General features: G+C 28.1%; 1 protein-coding gene across 3 annotated transcripts in view; it reads left to right on the top strand.

Annotated features, from left to right (window-relative positions):
• The window catches only part of LOC107444770 (puratrophin-1), a 286553-nt gene extending 264041 nt beyond the window's left edge, over positions 1-22512 (top strand). For all 3 annotated transcript variants that reach the window (XM_071182931.2, XM_071182930.2, XM_087167220.1), the window contains 7 exons: positions 1493-1570; positions 4226-4408; positions 9622-9799; positions 11864-11980; positions 14172-14372; positions 19251-19411; positions 20671-22512. In XM_071182931.2, coding sequence (XP_071039032.2) covers positions 1493-1570; positions 4226-4408; positions 9622-9799; positions 11864-11980; positions 14172-14372; positions 19251-19411; positions 20671-20691 — 939 coding nt within the window. In that variant the 3' untranslated portion in view covers positions 20692-22512. The remainder of the gene's footprint in view (positions 1-1492; positions 1571-4225; positions 4409-9621; positions 9800-11863; positions 11981-14171; positions 14373-19250; positions 19412-20670) is intronic.
• Positions 22513-22736: the final 224 nt, after the last annotated feature.

The following is a 22736-nucleotide window of genomic DNA, read 5'->3' as shown; positions in this document are numbered from 1 at the left end:
TCACTTTCATTGACTCACATTGTTATTACCATCAGTTACTATTAATCGATTAATTATTTGATCGTTACATATATTCGTTGAAAAGATTTTATTTTAAAAATTAAGGAAGAATCCTGATTATAGAACTTCCATTAGAAGGAATATAATGTATATATCTAATTAAATATATAATCTTGATTATCATTGTAATTTTGATCCTGATTGTTATTACCTCAATATTTAGTTTTTGGTTTCAGAAATTTGATTTAAAATATTTTCACTCCTAGGATATATATCTGTATGTACAGGGCCCATGCTAAGGATTTAAAACTATTAGCTAAATATCAAAACCTATTCGCCAATTTTCCGGAGTATTCGCCAAATGCCATTTTTTACAATAATTTTTTTTCTCTATAGAAAACTATTTTACGGTAGTTTGTTTCGAGTTTATATTATTTGGACCCAATTCTAATTGGATATGGCACATCTATCGAAAATTACTTTTGATCGAATAAAACATACTGCTTTGGTAAGAAAAATTCATTTTGAGGATAGAGTTAAATATATAGTTTTCTTTCCAGTGGAAAATAATCATTTGCCAAATTTATGATTTTATTGCATTTGGTGGCGAATGCTTAGCACAGGCCCTGTATGTATGTGTATATATGCATGTGTGTGTACTTGTAGTTCAAAATGTGGAGAAAAGATGGAAAAAATTACGGAGCAATGAAAAAAAGGGAAAAAGAAAAGTAATTAAAATCTGGGGGAAAATTGGAAATATGTATATAAGCAGAAATAAAAGATATAATTTTTTCATCTGCTCACACGATTATATCTGAAAAAAGGAGTGCTTGAATATTTTTTCCCCTTTTTTTCAAATTTTTATTTTTCCCCTTTTTCGTTCTGTAATTTTTTTCATGTTTTCTCTACATTGTGAACTTATTTTATGAGCTCTATTTACTTGCAGCTTATGCGCAGTAAATAAAACTTATTGTTTTTCTTAATTTTCTTCGGTTTTTCTTTGTTGTCCTTTTTGTATCTATTTATTACGATATATATATAGATATATAAAGGGCTATGATTGAAATGGTTGGTTTTGAAAATTCATTTTTTGGTTAAAGAAAATTGCAAAAAAAAGTTCTGCTTTAATTTACTACTGTTGGTAGTCACATGCAACGTGAAATATATATAGAAGGGATAATCTAAATTTTATAATATCCATCTATGACAAATTTTGGTAGGCATGTATAGTTTCTTTCAAATAAATTTTGAAAATTTTTCTTTTTATCTTTTTTTCTACTTAAATATTTTAAGGAATATTTAGAAGAAAAAAAAGATCTAATTATTGAATTGTGGAAAAGTAATTTGTTTGTCTATTTGTTTAATTTTATTTATTTATTTATTGTTTTGAAGAAAAAAAGATCTGTAGCTCATATGTTGCGATGTCTACAATAATGTAACTGTTGATCGAAGTAATTTTACATGGAATTAATATAATTTACTCCTAATGTAGGCTTCTGAGGAAATGGTACGTTTCCAACTGAGGCATGGTAATGATTTGCTTGCAATGGATGCATTGAAAGACTGTGATGTAAGTTTGTTTCTCTGGACTCTACCTTTACAATTCTGCCACTTATTTAATGCATTTAAAGGATTTGTGATTTTGTATTTGAAATAGAATTTTTTTTATAAAACACACAATTAAGTTATGTGAAGTTTTGTTTAAAAATTAGACATGTGGGCTTGAGGAAAAACTATTTCATTTATATCAATTGATTTTTCGAAATGCTTATTTTTTATTTGGATAATCTGTTGATACATTTTTAAGTTTCTGATTTTTATTCTTTCTGAAGGTTTTATCTAGAGATGGAAAGAAATGCCCTTAAATTGTTTTTGATTTTAAAAAGTAGTCTGTAAATTAATGATACACGTGGATTAAATTATAACTTTCCTTTTGGTGTATGAAAAATAATTTGTTATATTTTGTGCATATTTCAATTCCGTTTTATGTTTAAATGCAAATTCTTTTAAAACATTTGTATGAATAATGTTTTGCTTAGAGTAATTTAGAATTGTTTATTCTTTTTTATGCTTCCAGATATGAATTAATTTTTCTTCATTTGATGACTAAATCGGGTCTTTGTCTTTACAAAGTCATAAAAGTATTCAGCTATAAAAAAAAGTGTATTTTTTGTTGTAATAATTGTATAATAACTGAAATCATTTGAATTGGAAATATAGTTTAAAATTAAAAGCTAAAGTTTATTTTTCGCGTGAAATTATCTTAGGTTAAACAAATTGTATAATTGTTGAAAAAATTTTTTTGAATCACTTAAAAAGTTCGCAAGATATGGCGAAATGTATAAAAAATAAAATTATGATTAAGGGATCCAAACTTTGGGTTGCTCTCATAACCGAACTATGGAGACCCTATTTCCCAAATCATGGTTACCCCCTATACTTTAAGGGTAAGAAATTCAAAGCCGTTGGAAAAAAAAGCATGTTTATTCAGAGAAGGTATGCTTTTATGTCTGATTTTGTAACTTAAAATATCATCTGCTTTAATTAATTAACATATTTGAGGTCACCCCCTCGAATCATTATGATTGATTCCTAGAACGTTAAGATCAGATCGTTTGATCAAAATTTAATCAGGGTGGTCTGTTTGTACATCTTTTATAAATTCGAAAGATAAGATGTTAAATATCTGATAGAGGTCAGATTTCTCTGAGCAGATTGTGTTTCCAATAACTGAACTGTTGATTCTTTGCAGGGGTCTGTTTAAAAGAAATTTGGGTCCGCTAACGGACCTTTCACAAAATATCTTTTCATAAAAACAGACCCTTCACAAAATATTTTAACTTAAAAACGGACCCTTCACAAAATAATTTATCTTTTAATCGGACCCTTCACAAATTTATTTACCTTCATTATTGTTTTATTAATCGAATAAACCCTTCCCAGGGCAGAAAACAAGAAAGGTGGATGTAAACAAATTAAGTTTTCTCTTCGGCCGACGCTTCTTCCTTTATTTGTACAAAATGAATTTTCTGCTTTCAGCAGTATAGGCTAAATACCAAATATTTGTATGTTGCATCTCTAACTTAGTAGCAGCAATTACTGTTTTAAATTACTAGTGGTAATTAGCAGAAATTACTCTTTTAAATTTTAATTTTTTTTTATTATATTTTTACAGTGTTGAGCATAATCTTGTATCTCTTTACAATTTAAAAACTCCTTGAAAAGTATTTTGCAATAACAGGACCCTATTTGCACAGATTTGCAAAAGCAGGACCCTGGTTTATAGAACATGACTTAACGTTTATTTTATATTCACAAATTACGAGTAATTTTTTCACAATTTTACAAAAACGGACCTTTTACAAATTGTCTGGACAGACCCCTGCTTTGTGCAAGCAGGGGTCTGTCTAGGTTTTTATGAGAGGTACCTATTTTGTGAAAATTTAGACATAATTTGTGAAAATTAAAAATTATATAAAAAATCAACTCAAAAATATGGTAAAGTGAGAAGATATTTTAAAAAATTGTCTCTACAAATAAAAATAATTTATGACTATCAAATTTTTATATATTTTTCCCCACATATTCAAAAATAATTTTGCTATTGTAAAATTTTGAGCTAAAAATCCATAAAAGTCATTGTCCATTGTTAAATCTCAACTTGAATTTAAAAAAAAACCAAAAAAAAAAAAAAAACCATGCATTTAGCAGTTCTTGCTCTAGAAGTTATTTTCATTATGAGAACATTTCCCATACGGTCATACAGAAAAAAGTTTCTAGGAGAGAAAATGTTTCAGAAAAAAGTAAATATCTATTAGAATGAATTTAGAATAATTTCAAATATTTAGAATAGTGTTCGAATTTCAACTTCTTGTAAAGTTCACAAAGGGAGTGCCTCATTCTTTAATTAAAAAAAAAAAAAAAAAAAAAAAAAAACTCTGCAAAAAAAAAAGAAAGAAAGCTTTCTATAATATGGCGTAAGCAACCGTTTAGGCTTACCACTCCGCACTATCTGACGAAGCACGTACAACCTTTTCTTATGCAAAAACGAAATTTTAAGAGGCGGGGAGGCGAATCTTAGAACTTGCTTTTTTCAAAAGTATTTTGTGAAACTACCATTTTTCCTAGAGTTGTATTTGTAAAGGTACCTCTAAACAGTAGTAAATTTGCCCTGGACAGACCCCTGGTAAGGTATAGAAAAGTTGAATAAAACATTGTGTTTCAGGTAAATGTGAAGGAACAAGGCAGGCTATTGAGACAGGAAGAGTTCATTGTGTGGCACGGGAGGCTGAGGAAGAATATGATGCGTCACATCTTCCTTTTTGAGGATCTCGTTCTCTTCAGTAAAGCACAGAGAGACCCCCAGAGGAAGGGATATGAGGTCTACCACTACAAACACAGCATCAAAGTATGCATTTTTATGATAATTTAATTTTCTGACATCCTTTATAAGACAAATGTTGTTCAGATAGCCTTCACATAAGTAGAGTTCCCTTCTATGAAATCATATCTATTAAAGTAGAGTTGCACAACTTGCGGCCCACCAAACCCTTGATGTGCAACCTGAACAAAATGCCAAAACCTGAACAGAATTTTAAAAAAAGAATCGTAATTTTTTTCTGGAAAAAAAAATTCTTAAATTTTAAATTGCATATTTAAGTTTTTGACTTTTAAATTGGACTTTTGTAATGTGTAACATGATTTAAAAAAACATGAATTTTCCCATTGTTTTTAATTATTTCAATTTATTTGAATTTTTTTTTTTTTTTTTTTTTATAAATTAATTCTGATTCAGTTTATTATTCTGAGTAATCAGTTTTGCAGTTTCTAATTTGAAACATTTAAAAGTATTTAATTTTATGCAAACATATTACAAGGTTAACTGATAAAAAGAAATGAGTGCCTAGAACAATGATGTTTATTGAACAATTACTACCAACAATTGCTGTCAACATGTCTGTCTAAATACTTAAGCATGTGACCCTTCATTGGCCGATCTGCTGCGCATGTGGCCCTTCACTTCAAAAGGTTGCGCATCTCTATATTAGATGTAACACTCCTATGTAATTCCGCTTGTGTAATTACTATATTATAAATGCATTTTCTAACTGTACGTATATAACATCAAAATTATTGTATTCCCAAAATATGTAGGCCCTTGGGATAGAAATATGTTGTTGTAATGAGATTTTAGATTCTTCCACTAATTTGTGTGCATATATCAGGACCATTGAATTGCAGTCAATAATTTATATTCGGACGTCAGAAATTATCACTGAAATCATTTATTTAAAACATAAACTCTCTTTATCCATCTATTATTTTTATTTGTAGACAAAACAAAAGACTTAAATTTGATCAATTGAGTCTTTTAATTAGAACTCGCCTGCATATATGGAAAGGCAACAATGTAATATGATACTCAAAAGTATTCAGATACTGAAATGAAATCTATTTTTTTGTGTTGGGGAATTACATGTCCCATAAAACAAGGACTGGGCTGTAAATTGATGCATTGGAAAATATTGATTATGTGCAATCATCGCCGATTCGATGTTTTAATTGGCAGTTTTGCGAAGTATCGGAAATTGGAATTTACTGAGACGTGTACAATATTTCCCGATGTATCATTTACATCGTTGTCTACACGCTCAATGTTCCTGATAGCACAGGGATGTCTGCAAGCTTGCGCGAATAGCTTTTTCCTGTGCCCAGTGATAACTGGAGATGATTGTTAACTTTCCCTGATTTTTTTTACATCGTGACGCATGGTTTTGCTGACCTGAATCCGTGAGAATTCTCTTGTGTGTGTGTGCAAATCCTGTTGGGTTTTTTTTGCAATCAATCCAGCCGTTTAATGTTCTGCTATTTTTCTGACATCCACTTCTCTAAGTATTGAGAAATAATTATTAAAAATAAGGCATCATTTATTTTTAAAAAAAAAGCAACTTACTAATTGCGAATTTACACAGTACTAGATATTAAGCATTAATGTACCAAACCATCGTGGTGAATCAAAATATCGCGATGCCAAAATCTTAGCATCGCCCAGTCCTACTTAAAAACTTGCTTTCTGTGTCCTCTCTTCAATTCTTAGGGTATTTTAAATGCTTGCAGTACTAAAGCAGTGATTTAAGGGATGTACTGATAGTGTATGTGACTTGAATATGTAAATGCAATAGAGATGTCCAAGTCCTCTTCTGCAGTTGTGAATGCAACATAATATAACATACATAGCCTGACTAATTTGCCTGGTTATGTATGTTCTATAATCTTTACTTTTTATTTTAGCGGGCTATAAAAATCATGAAAATCAAGAATAATATTTCTTTCTAATAGTTGCCTTTTAGTGTTTCATTGATGAATTTCTTGGTTAATTAAAATGGCTGTAATCTTTAAATATTTTAAATGGTATCACCATCAATGACTCGACAGCCCAGGGTGGGCCTTGGCCTTCTCAAGAAGTTTTTTCGAGGTTAACATTTTCCTTGCAATTCTTTTCCAGTTTTTAGTTAAGACCAAAAGGTCTTTTTCTAAGCAATCTCTGGTATACCTGGGTGCGTACAGACTCCTTATACTCTTTAGAAACTCCTTGGAAATGAAAAAAGTCTCCGAGGAGTACTTGGAACTACTTAGGTTTCCAAATTAGTCCTTAGATTATTCTGTTGCATAGATGAACTTACTAAGTCTGCTGATAAATTTGTTGTCCATGCAGGGAAACTAAATGATATGACTTAAATGTAGGGAAACTAAATGATGAACTTTAAAAGAAAAAAATTTGAATTGCCAGAGTTAGGAGAAAATAATAACAGCAAATAATTTTAATTTTACTTATTATGTACAAGCAAACTTAATTAATAATTTACTGTGATTTTTTTTTTTTTTTTTTTTTTTTTTTTTGTATAAAATGCCTTAGATTTTCTTATGTATTCAAATTTAAAACTATAAGATTGATAGCTTTTTATGTTAATCTTTAAGATCTGTACTTTAACAAAATTTATTAAATTATTTGAAGCTGGAAAATGTATTTATGTGTAAAAGTGATAACTGTATTTATTTTTCTTCATGAGGTTTGACAAAGTCAAAATTTATATTAAAAGAGCTAGAAAAAATATGCAAAATATACATTTTTGCAAGTTCTTTATAATAACTGCTTTTTAATAATAAAAAAAAAACAAATGAAAAAACTGTTTAGTTATCTTTTACACATTTTTTTTAAATTTTTGATAAGTTCTTAAAACTTTGTACTCCTTAGATTTCTTCTTCTGATCTCTATATGAACAAATTAACTAAGTTATAAAGAACTGTTAAAACATAATAATAAAATTTTGTAAAATTTTATTTATTCATTTTTTTAAAGTTACTTTTTTGTTAGCAAATCACGTGTATGCATTTCTACGAATCGCATTATGAATACTCAATTGCAAATAGCATACTAATTTTGTAATCAAATACTTTAAAAAATGAATACTCAAATAGACTCTTTAATAATATGATATATGTATTTTAAAAATTTTTGTATGAAACTAAAATAAATGGAAAATAAGTGTTTTTTTTTTAAAAGAGTTAATTAGAAAACTCTATGGTATTTTAGAAATTTTAATTTCTTTAAACCAACTCTATGGTATTTTAGAAATTGTAATTTTTTTAAACCTAATCAAACATATTTAATTGTTTTCTTATATAGTTAATCATAGCCAGTGTTGGTAAGTTTTTGACGCATGACCATTTTTACCATGGTTTTTACAGTCATAGCTATAAAACCTCCTTAGTCAAAAATATAAAAAAACTTTGGTGATTTTGTGTTTTTATTTTATTTCACCATGTTAAATATTAAATTAAGAAAGACTTTTTGGGAAAAAAGCTATAAAAGGTAATTGATAAATGACGACTTAAGATAAATGATAAAATATATAATTAAAAGTATGCACTTGATAATGCATGCTTGATCGCAATTATCTTGATTACTAAAAATGCCATTTTGTATATAGTTCTGATTTACAATAATGTAAATTTTCAAAAATAAGTTAATTGAAAATCAGGTACAACAGCAGTAGGTTTTTAATTAGTATAGCTTTAGTTACAAACTTTAGATGAATATTTCTAGGTGTATTGTAAAAAATGCTGAATGGATCTGAGTACCTAAATACATACAATTTATTAAAACATATTTTTAATGTATTATCAGTATTTTTAATGTATGTTGCAAATCAACTACAACTTTTTCTGCAATTTCTTCTAATTCATATTAGATACTATGCTAAAATAATTATATAATATGTGCATAATGGCAAAATTAATCTTTAAATGCAAAAATGCTAAATTAATGTCTGCTTAACCACATTAACACTGAACGTACCATAACCGGTCAAATGACCGTTTAAGAACTATTGCATCGAAAATTCGCTTATCATCTTATCGTTTTTGCTCATTTGACTGCACGACTTTTTCTAACAATTATAAACAGTCAATATTCTATTATTATTATTTTTTTGTATTTTGTTTGTTTCGGACAATGCTTGTCCTGTACCTATTTCTTCCACAACCGGTCATTTGACCATTAGAACAATGTATTGCTTTATAAAGTTATTGGATCAGAAATGCTGTGTAATGCTCGTTTAACGTATTGCATTCTATGAGTTGCACATTTCTGCAAAGACTGTTGCGTAGTTATTTCAATCAGAATAACTGTGAATGCTAATTTCAATTAAGTATCTAAAATTTTAGATTGGCATTTTTGTGTCAGAAAAAGTGACAAAAATTATTTATTTTGGTAAATAGCTTATATTTTATTTAGATCAGCTTTACTTCATTTTTAACTAACTGTTAATTTTTACCCACAAAAATGTCGAAACAATCTAGACTGCACAAGTTCTTAGAAGATATAATATTAATCATAAGAATAATAATAATAGGAATTATAGAAATAAGAATAATTAGAAGAATTATGTTTGCGGAAAATGTATAATGGAAACACCCTTTATAATGTAAATAATTGCGTTGAGCAATGAATTAAAAATTCTTATTTTTTGTGTTTGTAATGTATAAAAATTGGCAATACACAATTTTTTCAAATTATAGTAAAGTTTTTTTTAAGTTTATTTCCTTCTTAGCAGCCATATTTCATACATTCAATCAAGAAACATGAAGTTTTGTCATTTGACCGACCATGGTAGAAATGGATATACAGTAAAGGACCCGTTATCCGGAAATCGGAAAACCAAAAAACCGGAACGAAATTCGATAAATTTTCCCATTTTTTAAAAAAAAGAAATTTTTTTTCCTCTTAAGATTTTTCTTTCTTTTTTGAAAGATGTTTTCCTTACCATCATTTTGGAAATAATCATTAGTGTATTACTTCATCGTTTTTTCTTCTTTTTAAGATTATTTTCAAATATCTTTTTTTTTAGTTTGGTTTAACAATAAAAAAAACGGCTTTTTGTAGCGATTCAGAAAACCGGAAAAATCAGTTATCCGGAATAGCGATGGTCCCGATCGTTCCGGATAATCGGTTCCCTACTGTATATTAAGTGCTGTTATGTTTAGTGTTAAACACAAGGGGGAAAAGAATGTATGTTTTTGTCGTGTCAAAAATGCCACTAATTTGTTATTTCTTTTTAGACAACAGATTTGGGACTGACTGAGCAGTTGGGAGACAGCCCAACAAAATTTGAGATCTGGTTCCGAAAGAGAAAAGAGAGTGTGACGTTTAAGCTTCAAGCACCCACTCCTGAAATCAAAGCTGCTTGGGTGACTGATATTAGAAAAATACTTCTCAGGCAGGCCTGCATGAATAAAGGTTATTTATTGATTGGTGTTTCATTCTTATTTAAGGTTTAAACAGAGATGATTGTGCTCAGGAAAAAATCCAGATTTCTGGATTTTTCGCTAACCGTGATCCGGAAATCCAAGATCCAGATGTTCCAAGAAATCATTGATCACATTTATATATAATTTTTGTATATTTTATTTAAAAATATTAGAACTAGAATTTATACTTGCTTTGCATCTCTTTCATTTGTAAATATTTTTTCTGGTACAATAATGAAAGTTATTAGAGATAAAAGTGAACTTATACATAATTATTCACTTATGTAATTTATTTCGAATTTCATGTTTTGAAAATATCAATGATTTAAATTTATTAAGACATAAATTTTTTGAAATGCTTCATTAGTGATTTTACTCAAGGAATTTTAAGTATTTTTGAGTTGTGCTCGCAATCACCCCTGTTTAAATGATAAGAGAGTGTATTATTTAATATTCAAAATAGAAAAAATAATAATAAAGACCAAATGTGGAGTAAAGTATGTGAAACTTATAACTTTTCATTAGCTGTATTTAAAATAATTTTCTGTTTAATAAACATAATTCAATTACATCCATTTAGTTTTATATTTGTTAAATTACAAATACCTTATTAAACATGTAGTGTGTTTGTTCTGCCAAGAGTAATTATAGAATCTTTTTATTTTTACAGTGGCAAGTTTAAAAATTAGATAATAATTTTAACTGTTTGAGTTTGAAATGTTAATATATTTTATTTACTTTATTGCTTATGTTTTATTTACTTATATGCATTATTAATATATTTTATCACAGCTTTGAGTGGTATATGTTAAAATAAATAAAATTAAATGTAAATTAAAAAGGAATATTTTTTTGCCAATTCTGTAAAGTAATCAAACACAACACAAAATACAAAACTCAGGTGGATTCTAATCAAGATTTCACAATGAAAAAGGTTCAGGTTATTAATGTTTTCAATTTGCAAAATTAAAGTTTTATCTCATGTAACTGTTTAGTGTTTGAAAAGGAGAAATATTCATGTTTGTTTTGAAATATATAAATAATTAATTTAAAAAAAAAAAAGCTACAGGGAATCAATATGAAGTGTGACATTTATTTTTGCCAACATTCACGCAGGTGTTCGTTGGAGGGGAAATATTTTTTTAGTGGTTGGCAGCACTACAGCCATCTGGAATTAATTTCTGGTACCGTCAGCATTTGCTGCAAGTCATTTCTGACAAAGCACACTTTGAAATGTTGACTTTAGAGCGAACATTAAATTGTTCGTTATTCTAGGTGAATCTTCTGATATGCTTGAAATTCTGAAGAAAGCATATACAGGGTATCTGCGCACATTCAAAGTCATGGATTGAACAAAATTTGTCATGATTTTAAAGTAAAACAGTTGTTATCAAACAGTTTTGATATGATTTTTCAGCTTAAATATTAAAAGGTGTATCTTAATAGTTTTATGAATCTAGTCATTGATTTGATAATGAAAATTCAATAATTTAACATAAGTTTATTTTATAAATTATAATTTACTTATTTTATGATTAGGCTTGTAAAAATACAATTTGCTTTAAAAGTGGAAAATCACAAATACCTTTAGCCTATTTAGTAAGAATTATATTCGCATTTTCAGTATTTGTACTTAAAAGCATTTTTTTTATTAATCTTTGTTCTTAAAAACACTGTGTGATTTGTAACATAATACAATAACATATGATTTGATTACGATATTTTAAGTTTTTTTTTTTAATTTAGCCATTAAAGGCATTTCTTAAAAAAAAATTCTCCATTTTTTTTATTTTAATGTATTTAAAATTGACTTAATAAATGACTTTAAAATATTACTACTATTTAAAATAGATCACAGTTAAAATCTGATTTAAATTTTAGTACTTGATATAATTGATATTTAATATAATACTTGTCTGTATTAAAAATAATTTTTTCCACTTAAATTGGAAAAAACTGATTTATTCTGCGGTGTCTTTTTCCACTTTGGAAAAAAAGACATGCCAACTGGTATGATTGTTATATGCACTAACATGAAGATTGCCTTTTACAGTGAATCGCCAGGCAGAGAATCAGTCTATGGGAATAGGGAATAAGCCATGTCTTGATATAAGACCTAGTGAAGATCAAATAAGCGATCGTTCTATTAGTATACAACAACTCACAAGAGGTAATATATTTCTTGAGGCCTTTCTAATGTTTTGTTACACTCTTAACTTGGCAAACAACTGATCAACTCCTTTGTATATTTGACATTTTGTTAATAAGGTTTGGCCATGCTATAAAAATATGGCCAGTAGGGAATTTTTCCCAATTACTTTGAGATTAACACTGCTGAACGAAAAATGTGTCTCAAATATTCACATTATTTTTGGTTGGCTCATCTGATATAAATCTCATAAATATTGAGTAAAAATGTGAGAAATTTTTTAATGTAAAATTTTATTTCAGTTGTTAAGAAGACTATTATAACATTTATTATAGGTGACACATATATGTGTATGTACATGATAAAGAAAAGAAAAAATATTTTTTTTTAAAAGAGTAGTATAAATATACATAAATAGAAAACTACATACAGTGAAACCTGCCAAGTTGACCACCCTTGTAAGTAGGGCACCTGCATAAGTTGACCTCAATTATCAAGAACGGAATTTTTCCTATATAATATAAAGAAGCAAAACCTTTGTAACTTGACCACCTGTCTATCTTGTATGTTGACCACTGAAATAAGTCAATTTTGTCTAGGAGTATTATGGAATTCTATTCTAAAACCCTCATAAATTGACCAGAAAAAAAAAATTCAGAAAATTTTCTGTCATTTTGGCAATGTGTGTTAAAATTTCACTTGTTTGGTGAAATAGTGTAAAAAGCTAATCTAAACCCTTTTGTGAGTTGCCAACAAGGGAAACTGTAAGGGGTCAGCTTTTGACCATTTCTTTCATCCGTTCATTGAAAACAGGTATGTTAGGTGAAAAGTTGCTCTTCCAGTCGCAATAGTGAGCATTTGAATAAATGAACGCTCTGAAGTATGCTTTGATCCTTTATTTATGGTCTTAGATCTTTAAGGGTAGTAAATAAATTTTAAAGTATTCAAATTTTATTTTGTTAAAGTTTTCAAATTACATGTTCTCGTGCTCTGATATTTTAAGAAATTATATTTATTAAACGCTTCACATGCATAACTAACGAAATAATTTTTTTTAAAAAAATTAGTTAAATATTAGAATTATATGTATCAAATTGAAGTTCATTCAGGTTTAAACGCATTTCTTAAGATATTCATTTGCATATTTTCTGAATAAATTTTTTAAGTCAAGTAAAAAAAAAAAATTAATTTATAGCAGCGAAAAAGTAAACAATGACCCACCCCCTCTATAAGTTGACCACTAAAACAATGCACCAGAAGTGGTCAACTTACACAAGTTTTACTGTATAATAAAAATAATTATAAGAAATTTTTTAAAAATTTTAAAGGCCAGAAAACAGAATTATGAAAAGATGATTCGCTTGCACACAGGATACCAATTAGAGTGCTTTCAAATGTAATAATATACAGATATCGGTTTTTTCACTATCTTCGATCTGGAAATTTTCGGAAATCCAAGGTCCGGAAGTGACGAGAAATCATTGATCACATTTGTGCATAAAAATTCCTGTTTATTTTATTTAAATATATTAGAACTAGAATTTATACTTCGTATCTCTTTCATTTGTAAATATTTTTTCTGGTAACAATGTGATTAGAGTAACTATGGTAAACAATGTGATTAGACATAATAGTAAACTTATACATAACTATTCATTTAAATTATGCTGCATATAATTTGTTAAGAATTTCATATTGTGAAATTATCAATGATTTAAATTTATAAAGACATAAATTTTTTGAAATGCTTCATTAATGACTTTATTCAAGAAATTTCAAAACTTTTTTTTTTTGTTCAGGTTATTTTTATTCTGGACTCTCTTTTTAAGTTAATTAAAAGAAAATCTTTTAACTATCTTTGATGAATTTAACGCCTATTAATGTTCGAAATTATGAGTAAGCATAATATACAACATTTAAAGTATGTGTAATGTCAATCAGAACTGGAAAATAATGCAGTTTTACTTTTTTGCTAACTATAAAAATCCCCTATGTGTAAAATATTTAGTACATACAATTATTTAGTACAACAATTAGCGTGAAATTTATATTGCTTAAAATCTTCTGGGTTTTTTTCCTATCCATGTTGGCAGTTATGTATGTTCAATTTTTAAAAAGTGGTCACTGTATAAAATTCCCTATAGTTGATGTCTAGTGTGTAATTTCAATAAACCTCTGGATGTTATGTACAACTAGTTCCTTCTTTTGACAGCCCCTCGATATCGGGGATCAGGCACTTTTGAGTCTAGGAAAGACAGGAATTCGATGATCTCAGTCTGCTCTTCCTCCTCGTCCAGCAGCAGCCAGTCGTCTCCCTTCCCTTTCTTTGGAACACTCAACCTCGGATTCGAACCCGGTGACAGCCCTCGACCCCTGCAAAGATCTCTCACCCAACAGTCTCAATGTTCAACAGGTGATTTCTCTTCCGTACTTTACACATTCATAATTTAATACACTTCTAATCTGGATTTTAATGAACGCTTTTAGTGGTTCCGTCCAAACTCATGATATAATTAGAATATACCAGAGATGCTAACTATTACAGATTGACCCTAATTATTACAGTTTTTAGTATGATTACGGATCGAGAGTATACTGTATTCGATACAAAGCGTTCCTTTTATATGTTATTAATGATAGTATTGTGTATAAAAATTTTATTTAATATTTTTTCATTTAATTTAAAAGAAATGTGTCTGAAAAACTTATAGTTTAAAATAAGTGCTCATAGAAGAAGAAAAAAATTTCTTCTGAAAGAAAAACTATCTAGCCAATAAATTTGTTAAAATTTTCATATAATTTTGAAATCCAGAAATTATATGTCTGCCAATGCTCTCACGGGTCAGGGAGAACAGGGAAAACCTGGAATTGTCAAGGAATTTGATTTTAATTCCAAAAATCAGGGAAAGTTACAATTATTTTACAAAAACCTGGAATATTCTCCTATATCATACCTGGAAAATAATCAGTAACAGTATTTAGTTATATATTCTTAAAATAGTCAGTAACAGTATTCGGTTATTGAGATTCAAGTTGAATATTTCTAACATCTGTTACAATTCTTTGTTGCGAAAATTTCACATTTTAATCAAACCATCCATTCTCATGTTATAATGTTTTCTTGCACAGAAAATCTAACATTTCACATTACAAATAAAAGAATCAAAATTTTCTGGTGAAAATAGGGTCTCAATTATCATTACAATTTAACTGGTATACCTGGAAAAGTTAAATTTTTTTTTTCTGAAATTGAGTGGGAACCCTGTTTTATTTATCATTAAATCATTAGTTCTAAAATATTATTTTATGTGAACACATGTATGCAGCCAATTTAGTCTTTTTTAGTCCATTCTATTTTCAATGATACTTTCTTAATTGCTAAAATATATTACCTCAAGTGCTCTCTTTACATTTAATTGCAAAAAAATTAGTGTTATTCTTATAAAGTATATTTATAATGTTATAGCATTAAATAATGTTAAAGTATGATATGATTTACTCTTTTGCATGCATTACTAATACAATAATTAGATGTTGAATTTTTATTTGCATGTTTCGTAGTGTTGCAAGTAATACAAATAAAATTAAAATCTGTTTTTTCAGAATATATCCAATCGTGTGAACAAAGTTTTAGGAAATATCCAGACACTCCTGGGGGAATTTTTGATCTAATTTAGAGAATTAAAAAAAATAAATAAATAACAATGTAAAAAATTTTATTGTAAAAAAAAGTTCCTTTGCAAAATTTTCCCCACAAAAAACATGACTGAACTACAGTATTTCTAACGCACAGTGTGCAAAATTTATAACTTCTAACCAGTTTGAGTAAGGTCTTGGTGCACTCAATTTGTGCCAATTTCATTGCAAGCCTACACAGAGTTTAGATAATTTTTTTGGCAGATATTTCTACAAAATTTCTTATGTTTTTTTTTTTTTTTTTTTTTTTTTTTTTTTTGTTGAATTAATTTATTTTTTTTACAATCTATTTTTCAAACAATATTATTACAACACTTGAAATTTGAGTTGCACATTTAAATAATTACATCTGGAGATTTTCATAAATCTGGCCTTGCCATTGACCTCTTTCTGGGGAATTGGTTATTCTTGTGTTTGCCACAGATTTCAGCCTTTATTACAATCCTGCTAATTTGTTTTTCAAACAGCAAAAATATCACCCATAATATTGATACATACATATATGTGCAGTAGTAAGTCATACATCGGGAATCGCTGTGATTTCGGCAAATCCTGAAAAAAAAAATTTCTGCATAATAGGTTTTTTTAGGTAAAAAAAAACATCCTTCTTCAATTAAAGATTGACAATAATTTAGGTGAATTTCGATCAACAACGTATCAAATCCACTTGGAGTCTTGCTTTTCTCGGTTAGTCATGATTCCCCACTGAATCCATGTGGTTTTGTCAATGCTTTTATCCATGGTTATTAAAACAGATGGTTTTTAAAACAATGTTATTTTATTGGGCAAACTTCATTTCACACTCAATTATTAACTGAAAGCCAAAATAGTCGCAGAATTATTAACTTTTATTAAAAACAGAAACAAAGTTTCCATGGTAAACTATTTAAGAGATATGTCAGAAAAAAATTTTGTTTTAAAATAACTGCATCATCATAGTTGGCCAGACAGCCCTATGTGGGCCAATGCCTTCTTCTGCAAGTTTTTTCCATAATGACTTCCGATTTATCTTTGATCTCCAATTCTTTTCATTTATTGCAAGAAAATCAAACTCAAAAAAAGTAACTGTACATAGAAGAAGAAAAAATTTCATTTGAAAGTAAAACTATCTAGCCAGTAAATTTCTTTAAATTTTCTCATAATTTTGAAATCCAGAAATTAAATGTCTGCGTAATGATAACAGATTATTTCATGAAATGCCAATTTGTAAAACCCTTTTAAGAGAGTTCTGAGACATGGTCAAAAATATCATTTTCATCAGATCATTAATAGCATGCATAAGGAGAAATAGCTTTTGGGTGTTTTTATCTTATAGAAATTAGACTACTTCATTTCCTGCCTATTGATAAATCTTAAATTAAAAATTCAGTATTAAGTTAAATAAACCATTGGAAAGGTGACATCATTTAAATGTTAAAGTATACATTTTCATTGTTTGACTGAACATAATTTTTTTTAGTAACTTTTATGCCATATTAAGAAAGAAAAAAAATTTTTTTTTCTTTAATATTAAACAGAATACAAATAACTTTAAATGTCAACTTGCTCATTTATGGTTTGTACTCATTAAGCCAATATTTTGATTGATATTGCTTTTAACACACATGCCAATTTATTCAAGAATTGTGTAAAAAATTGTATTATTTTGTATTATTGTATTATCGCTTGTATTATATTGTGTATCGTATATTATTGTTTTGTCATTGTATTATTTAATTTTTTTAACAAAACTTTAATTTCTGAACTTTATAAAAAATTCACAATAATTTCAAGGGAAATTATTGAACTGCATTCTATGTAATTATTTCTTTAAAACTTTAATTTATAAAGTTTAGAAAATAAGGCACGATAATTTTAAGGGAAATTTCAAAAAAGAAATCTATGTTCTGAGGAATTATTAGGCTCTGAGAATTTTCTCCACTCCTGAGTTATTCTTTTTCAGTTGTTGTTGAATAATATTTATTAATAGTTAGAAAGTCTTTATGAAATACTCCTAATGTTTTAATTAATTTGTTTTATAAAATAATATATTAACTTTTGTTTTAAATATACCCTTTTTTTATTTTTAAACTTAATTTTAATCCTGATATGTTTTTCATAAAATATTGTGTGCATAATGTAATATTACAGAATTACGTTAAAATAATTACACTTTTAGTTTTAAGCTTTTAACTTAGAATAATAATAATCATATAATAGCAGTAGAGAATGATATTGAGAAGGGATGATAAATATTACCTTTAAATAATGAATAAATAAATAATTCTAGTTAATAAATACCTATACATATTTATTTTTTAATTTTATGCTCATGACAATTCACAAAATCTAGATGTTTTTAATTAAAAAAAACATTCCATGTAATTTTCTGGCTAATAAGACTATGCTAACAACATTGAAAATTTGTTTTAGACCATTTTATTTATATTACATTATGAAACAAAATAATTTCTGATAGCACCTATAAGTTGCCTATGTATGAAAGATCTTCGTTAAAAATTTTAAATTTTTGTTTTCATAATTGTATTTTTTGTACTATAAAATGTTTTATAAAAATATTCGACGTAACAATTTTAAGTAGTATATTTAGCCTAATGAAAGGTGATAAAAATTAAGTGCAATAAATTAAGTTTAAATAAAGCAGTTAAATCGGCCAAATTGACCTCTTTAACCAAATTTATCCTAAATCTGTTTATCTTGAATGAAAATAAAATCAAATTTGTCCTGAACTGTTATTCTACTCTCAAAACTCTTCATAACAAAAGGAAAAAATAAAAAACTCTGGAATTTTGTTAAAATAGTGTTAAGACATTGGTTGGTGAGTAAACTTTATTGAAAAGCAAATATTGTACATAATAACCTGTATTAAATACATACGTTTAAAAACATGATATAAAAAACCTGTCTATAAGTCCTGTCTAAGTGGCAGCGATTAAATTTCAATGGGTATTTGTAGTTACATAGCTGCCAACTCTACTGGATTTTGCTAGTTTCTCCTGGTCTACTGGTTTAATAGAAAATTCTCCGAGTTTTTGTAAATTTTGAAAAATTCCCTAAAATTGAGTCAGTTTTTCAAAAAAAAAAAAAAAAATCCCTATTGAAATAGAGTTTTTGCTTGTTTGAATATTTAAATAAATATTACTAACATATAATGAAGTGAGACTAGGGTATAGAAATCAGTTTCAAACTTTTTTTTTGAGAACTCCCTTTTTAAATGAATTAAAAAATCAAATCTTAAATATTTTTTATGAATGAAGTGCCTATTACTATTCAAAATTATGATTAAACATAATACACAACATTTCAAGCCTATTAATGCCAATCATGACTGGAAAATATTGCAGTTTTTTGATGACTATAGAAATCCCTAAAATTCCCTATGTGTAAAATAGTTAGTATATTAAGCAATAATTAGCGTGAAATTCATATTTCGTAAAATCTACCAGAATTTTTTCCCTACGTATGTCTGCAGCTATGTAGTTATTTAAAAGCTGTTTCAGATCTCAAGATAGGCATTATGATTGATATAATTCTTGTTTCAAAATTTTTGTTCTTCTGCTGTAATATGAATGCAATCTTTCTTCTTTACTGACAGAGAGTGGTTTTTATACGGACATGAGTACGGCAGGAGACTCTCCAGAAGCGGATCCGCCCCGTCACAAGCGAGCCGAAAGAAGCGACAGCCTGCTCTCTAGCGACTCCCTCGCAACAAATATGTCACCCACTGAAAGTCTAAATAACCACTCTTTAGAAGAGGTAAGATTTGATACTGAATATTATTCTGAAATTATTATGTAGTTATATGGTTGAGTAATAAAAATTAACTGCTTTTATAATCTTTTAAAATAATCTTCCTTAGCTCTCAAGAGTTTTTGTTTGCAATATTCGATATCACTTAAGTGTATTTTTTTATTTATTTAACAGTTAATTTATGCATAATAGTATTAATATTAATTATATACCAATGTAGAATTAAGTATTAAAATTGCACTTGTTTCAACTTTGTTAATGCAGTGTTCGTATAGTCCTTAACTGCCGCTGGCGTATATATACGTCTCGGCCGGACGAAGCGTTAACTGCCGCATGCGTATATATACGCTTTCCCGAAGTACGATGCTTTGCACTGCGCTGCTATAAATAGAACTACACCCCCTACTTCAGAATGCAGTAAAATGGCCTTGAAAGTGTTTGCTTTGCGAATGTATTACTAATTTCGGAGGAGGGGGAATGGGAAAAGGATGTTATGGAAAAGTGATATCGTATTAATCGCTTGTGTGTATTTATTTGAGTAAGGTCGGGTTTATTCTTTTTTCGTTTTTGTTTCCCGTATGTATTTGGTGCTTTTTATTCTTTCCATCAACGTCTTCAAAGAAAAATGCATCGCGAAAATGTGCTGTTTGTTCAAGAAAAAAATTCGTCGTGAATCCCGCTATCAGTGCGATGAATGTGATGTTGGTTTATGTGTCCAACCATGTTTCAGAATTTATCATATAACAGCTAAGTTTTAACATCTTTTATATTGTATTTTTATTATTTAATTTAAATTTTGTATTTTCTTTCTTTCCTATTTCTTGTCTTGTAAAATTAAACTGTTTTTAAATTGCAAAGCGTGCATCATTTTCCCCACCAAAACACCGTGTAAGAAAGTGCACTTGAGCGAAAAACGGTGGCACTGGGGAGTGAATCACGTTAATTTTACTCGGCAGTTAAGGGGTTAAAAGTCTTTAAAAATTGCTTAATTTTTATTTTGGAAATAAGGGCCCTTAAAAGTACTTAATTTCGGTTCAAGGTTTTAACTTAATTAATAGTTAGCACTAATTAATTAGCATATTTGAGGTCAACCCCGGGAACCATTAAGATTGACACTTAGTTCGTGAAAATCTGATCATTAGAACGAAAGTTATTCAGGGTGATATCTTTTTTTTTTTTTTTTTGCGGACTGTACATCAACTCATAACTGTTCTTTCACTTTGAAATATCCTTTACTGACAAAAACTTCATTTTTAATTTTTTAGAGTCTCACAACTTCCATGTGAAAGAGTGTCATTTTTATTTATTTATTTTTGATGAAGATGAAGGACGCGTTGTGTGCCATATACTGAAAAATAACCATGAGCTTCATAGGTAACTCAACATATTATTTGTATGAAGAAAATGAAATACTAGCACATGTTCTTTTATTTATTTGAAATAATATATTCATCTTCTTTTGTCTTTTTTGGGCATTACTTGTAAAATATGCATACTACCTCCCACTACTAATCACAATTGTTTACTATTTTTTTTTAACATAATCAAAATTCTTTTACTGAAAAGTTATGTAATTAATTATATTGTAAATATGGTATTTATTTGAAACTTTAAATGCTCCCTTCCAATTGTGTATATTGTAAGTCTACAAAACTGATTAATTTATTACAGAAATGGATTTGTTTGGAATATATGTTACCGTAAAAGACTGTCAAATATTCACTAATGGTGTTTAATATTTGAAATTTTGCAACTGGCCATTTGTATAATGTTTACAGGGTATCTGCGCAGTCATGATAAATCGAGGAAAGTCATGAATTTAGGCATTAAACAAAATTTGTCATGATTTAAACTATTAAAAAAATCATGGAATGTCATGGATTTAGGTCGCCGAAGAATCTAATTTTTAAAATGGAATTTATCTCCACCCCCCCCCCCCCAATTTCATGGTGTTCCAAGTATGTGAATTTCTAACAAAACCCCCACTCACAGTCATATATTATTAAAATATAAAATGTTTTTATCATGTTCTTTAAAAATGATGGTGTTCTTTCAAAAAATGAAATAAAAAACATCATTTCTAGAGCGAATTATCTTTTAAACTTTTGTGATTTCTAAATATTTATTGTTATTTTTATTTTATCAATTTCAAATTCTAGCTGAAGCAAGACAGTCATTGGCGAATTTTTTTTTAAAAATTCCGAAATGAGAACAGAAAAATCGGGAGTATTTCTTTCCTTTCCCGGAAAAGCATCTTTAGAATACAATTCTGCAGCAAAAAAGAAAAAAAAATTTGCTTTTGTATTTTTTTTCCAGCTATTTTATGGCTTCAACTCTTTCTTTACTCTGTTTTTTAAATTTAAAATCTACAAATATGAAGATACAGAGGATAACAGTTTTGGTTTTACCTATCATTTCAATGAATGTTATTATGATGCTTTTTTTTAAATTTATTGTTGCTTTTTTGCCGAAGAAAATAGTAAGTTTGTTAAGTCATGAATTTGAAAATCTAAAATGTAGCAGATACCCTGTCTTAACCTCTAAGAAAATAATAAACAAATAATCTAAGAAGTTCATTATAGAAATTTCGGAATTGCAAATGGAGATTAAGAATTATGGTTTGTAGAATCGCCTCGAGTATTAAAATACTGACGCTCATCAGAAGCAGAGATGCCAGTTTTTGGGTCTGCTGTATCGACCCTAGCCACATCACTAACATATTTGCATATTATATAGTTAGCAAGCCTCAAAAAAAAATTTTTTTTTTACAAAATTGTAGATCTGCTCAACTAAGAAAAAAGGTTGGCAACTGCTGTATTAGAAAATTCCATGAACTGTACTAAAGTTTATGAATAAGAATTATTGAGTCCTTGAAATAAGTGTCTTTTTAAATTTTTGAAATAAAAGTTGAAATTGCACTGTTTTTATAAATACATATATTCCTAATCATGTTGCGTGTCAGTCTTAAGTTTTTGCCTAATTCCTTTCTGTCATCGAAGTAAATATTTAACTATTTGTTTTCCGTGTTGAATTCTCATCTTAATCTCGAAATATTGAAACATGTATTTATTTTTTTTCTTTCTGTGAAACTTAAAAGTACTTTTTTACCATCATTGACTGATCATTATGAATCTCCAAGTTTTTAAGCTCGAAAAAAAGAATAAGTCCCCTTAAAGCTCAGTCTTAGTTTAGATCAAAAATATGCATTGAATTTAATGTTTTTTTGCAGTCTCAGGCGAGCAATATTTGTTCGATCTGACCATTGAAATTGTTTTTGACTAATTTGGTAAGTTTTGATGAATTAAAGTCTGCAGAATTTGTTATTAGCGCT

Source organism: Parasteatoda tepidariorum, chromosome 7 (assembly GCF_982258835.1).
Source record: "Parasteatoda tepidariorum strain Cologne lab strain chromosome 7, Ptep-v5.0, whole genome shotgun sequence".
Lineage (NCBI taxonomy): Eukaryota > Metazoa > Arthropoda > Arachnida > Araneae > Theridiidae > Parasteatoda > Parasteatoda tepidariorum.
This window is presented reverse-complemented; position numbering and strand designations above follow the sequence as displayed.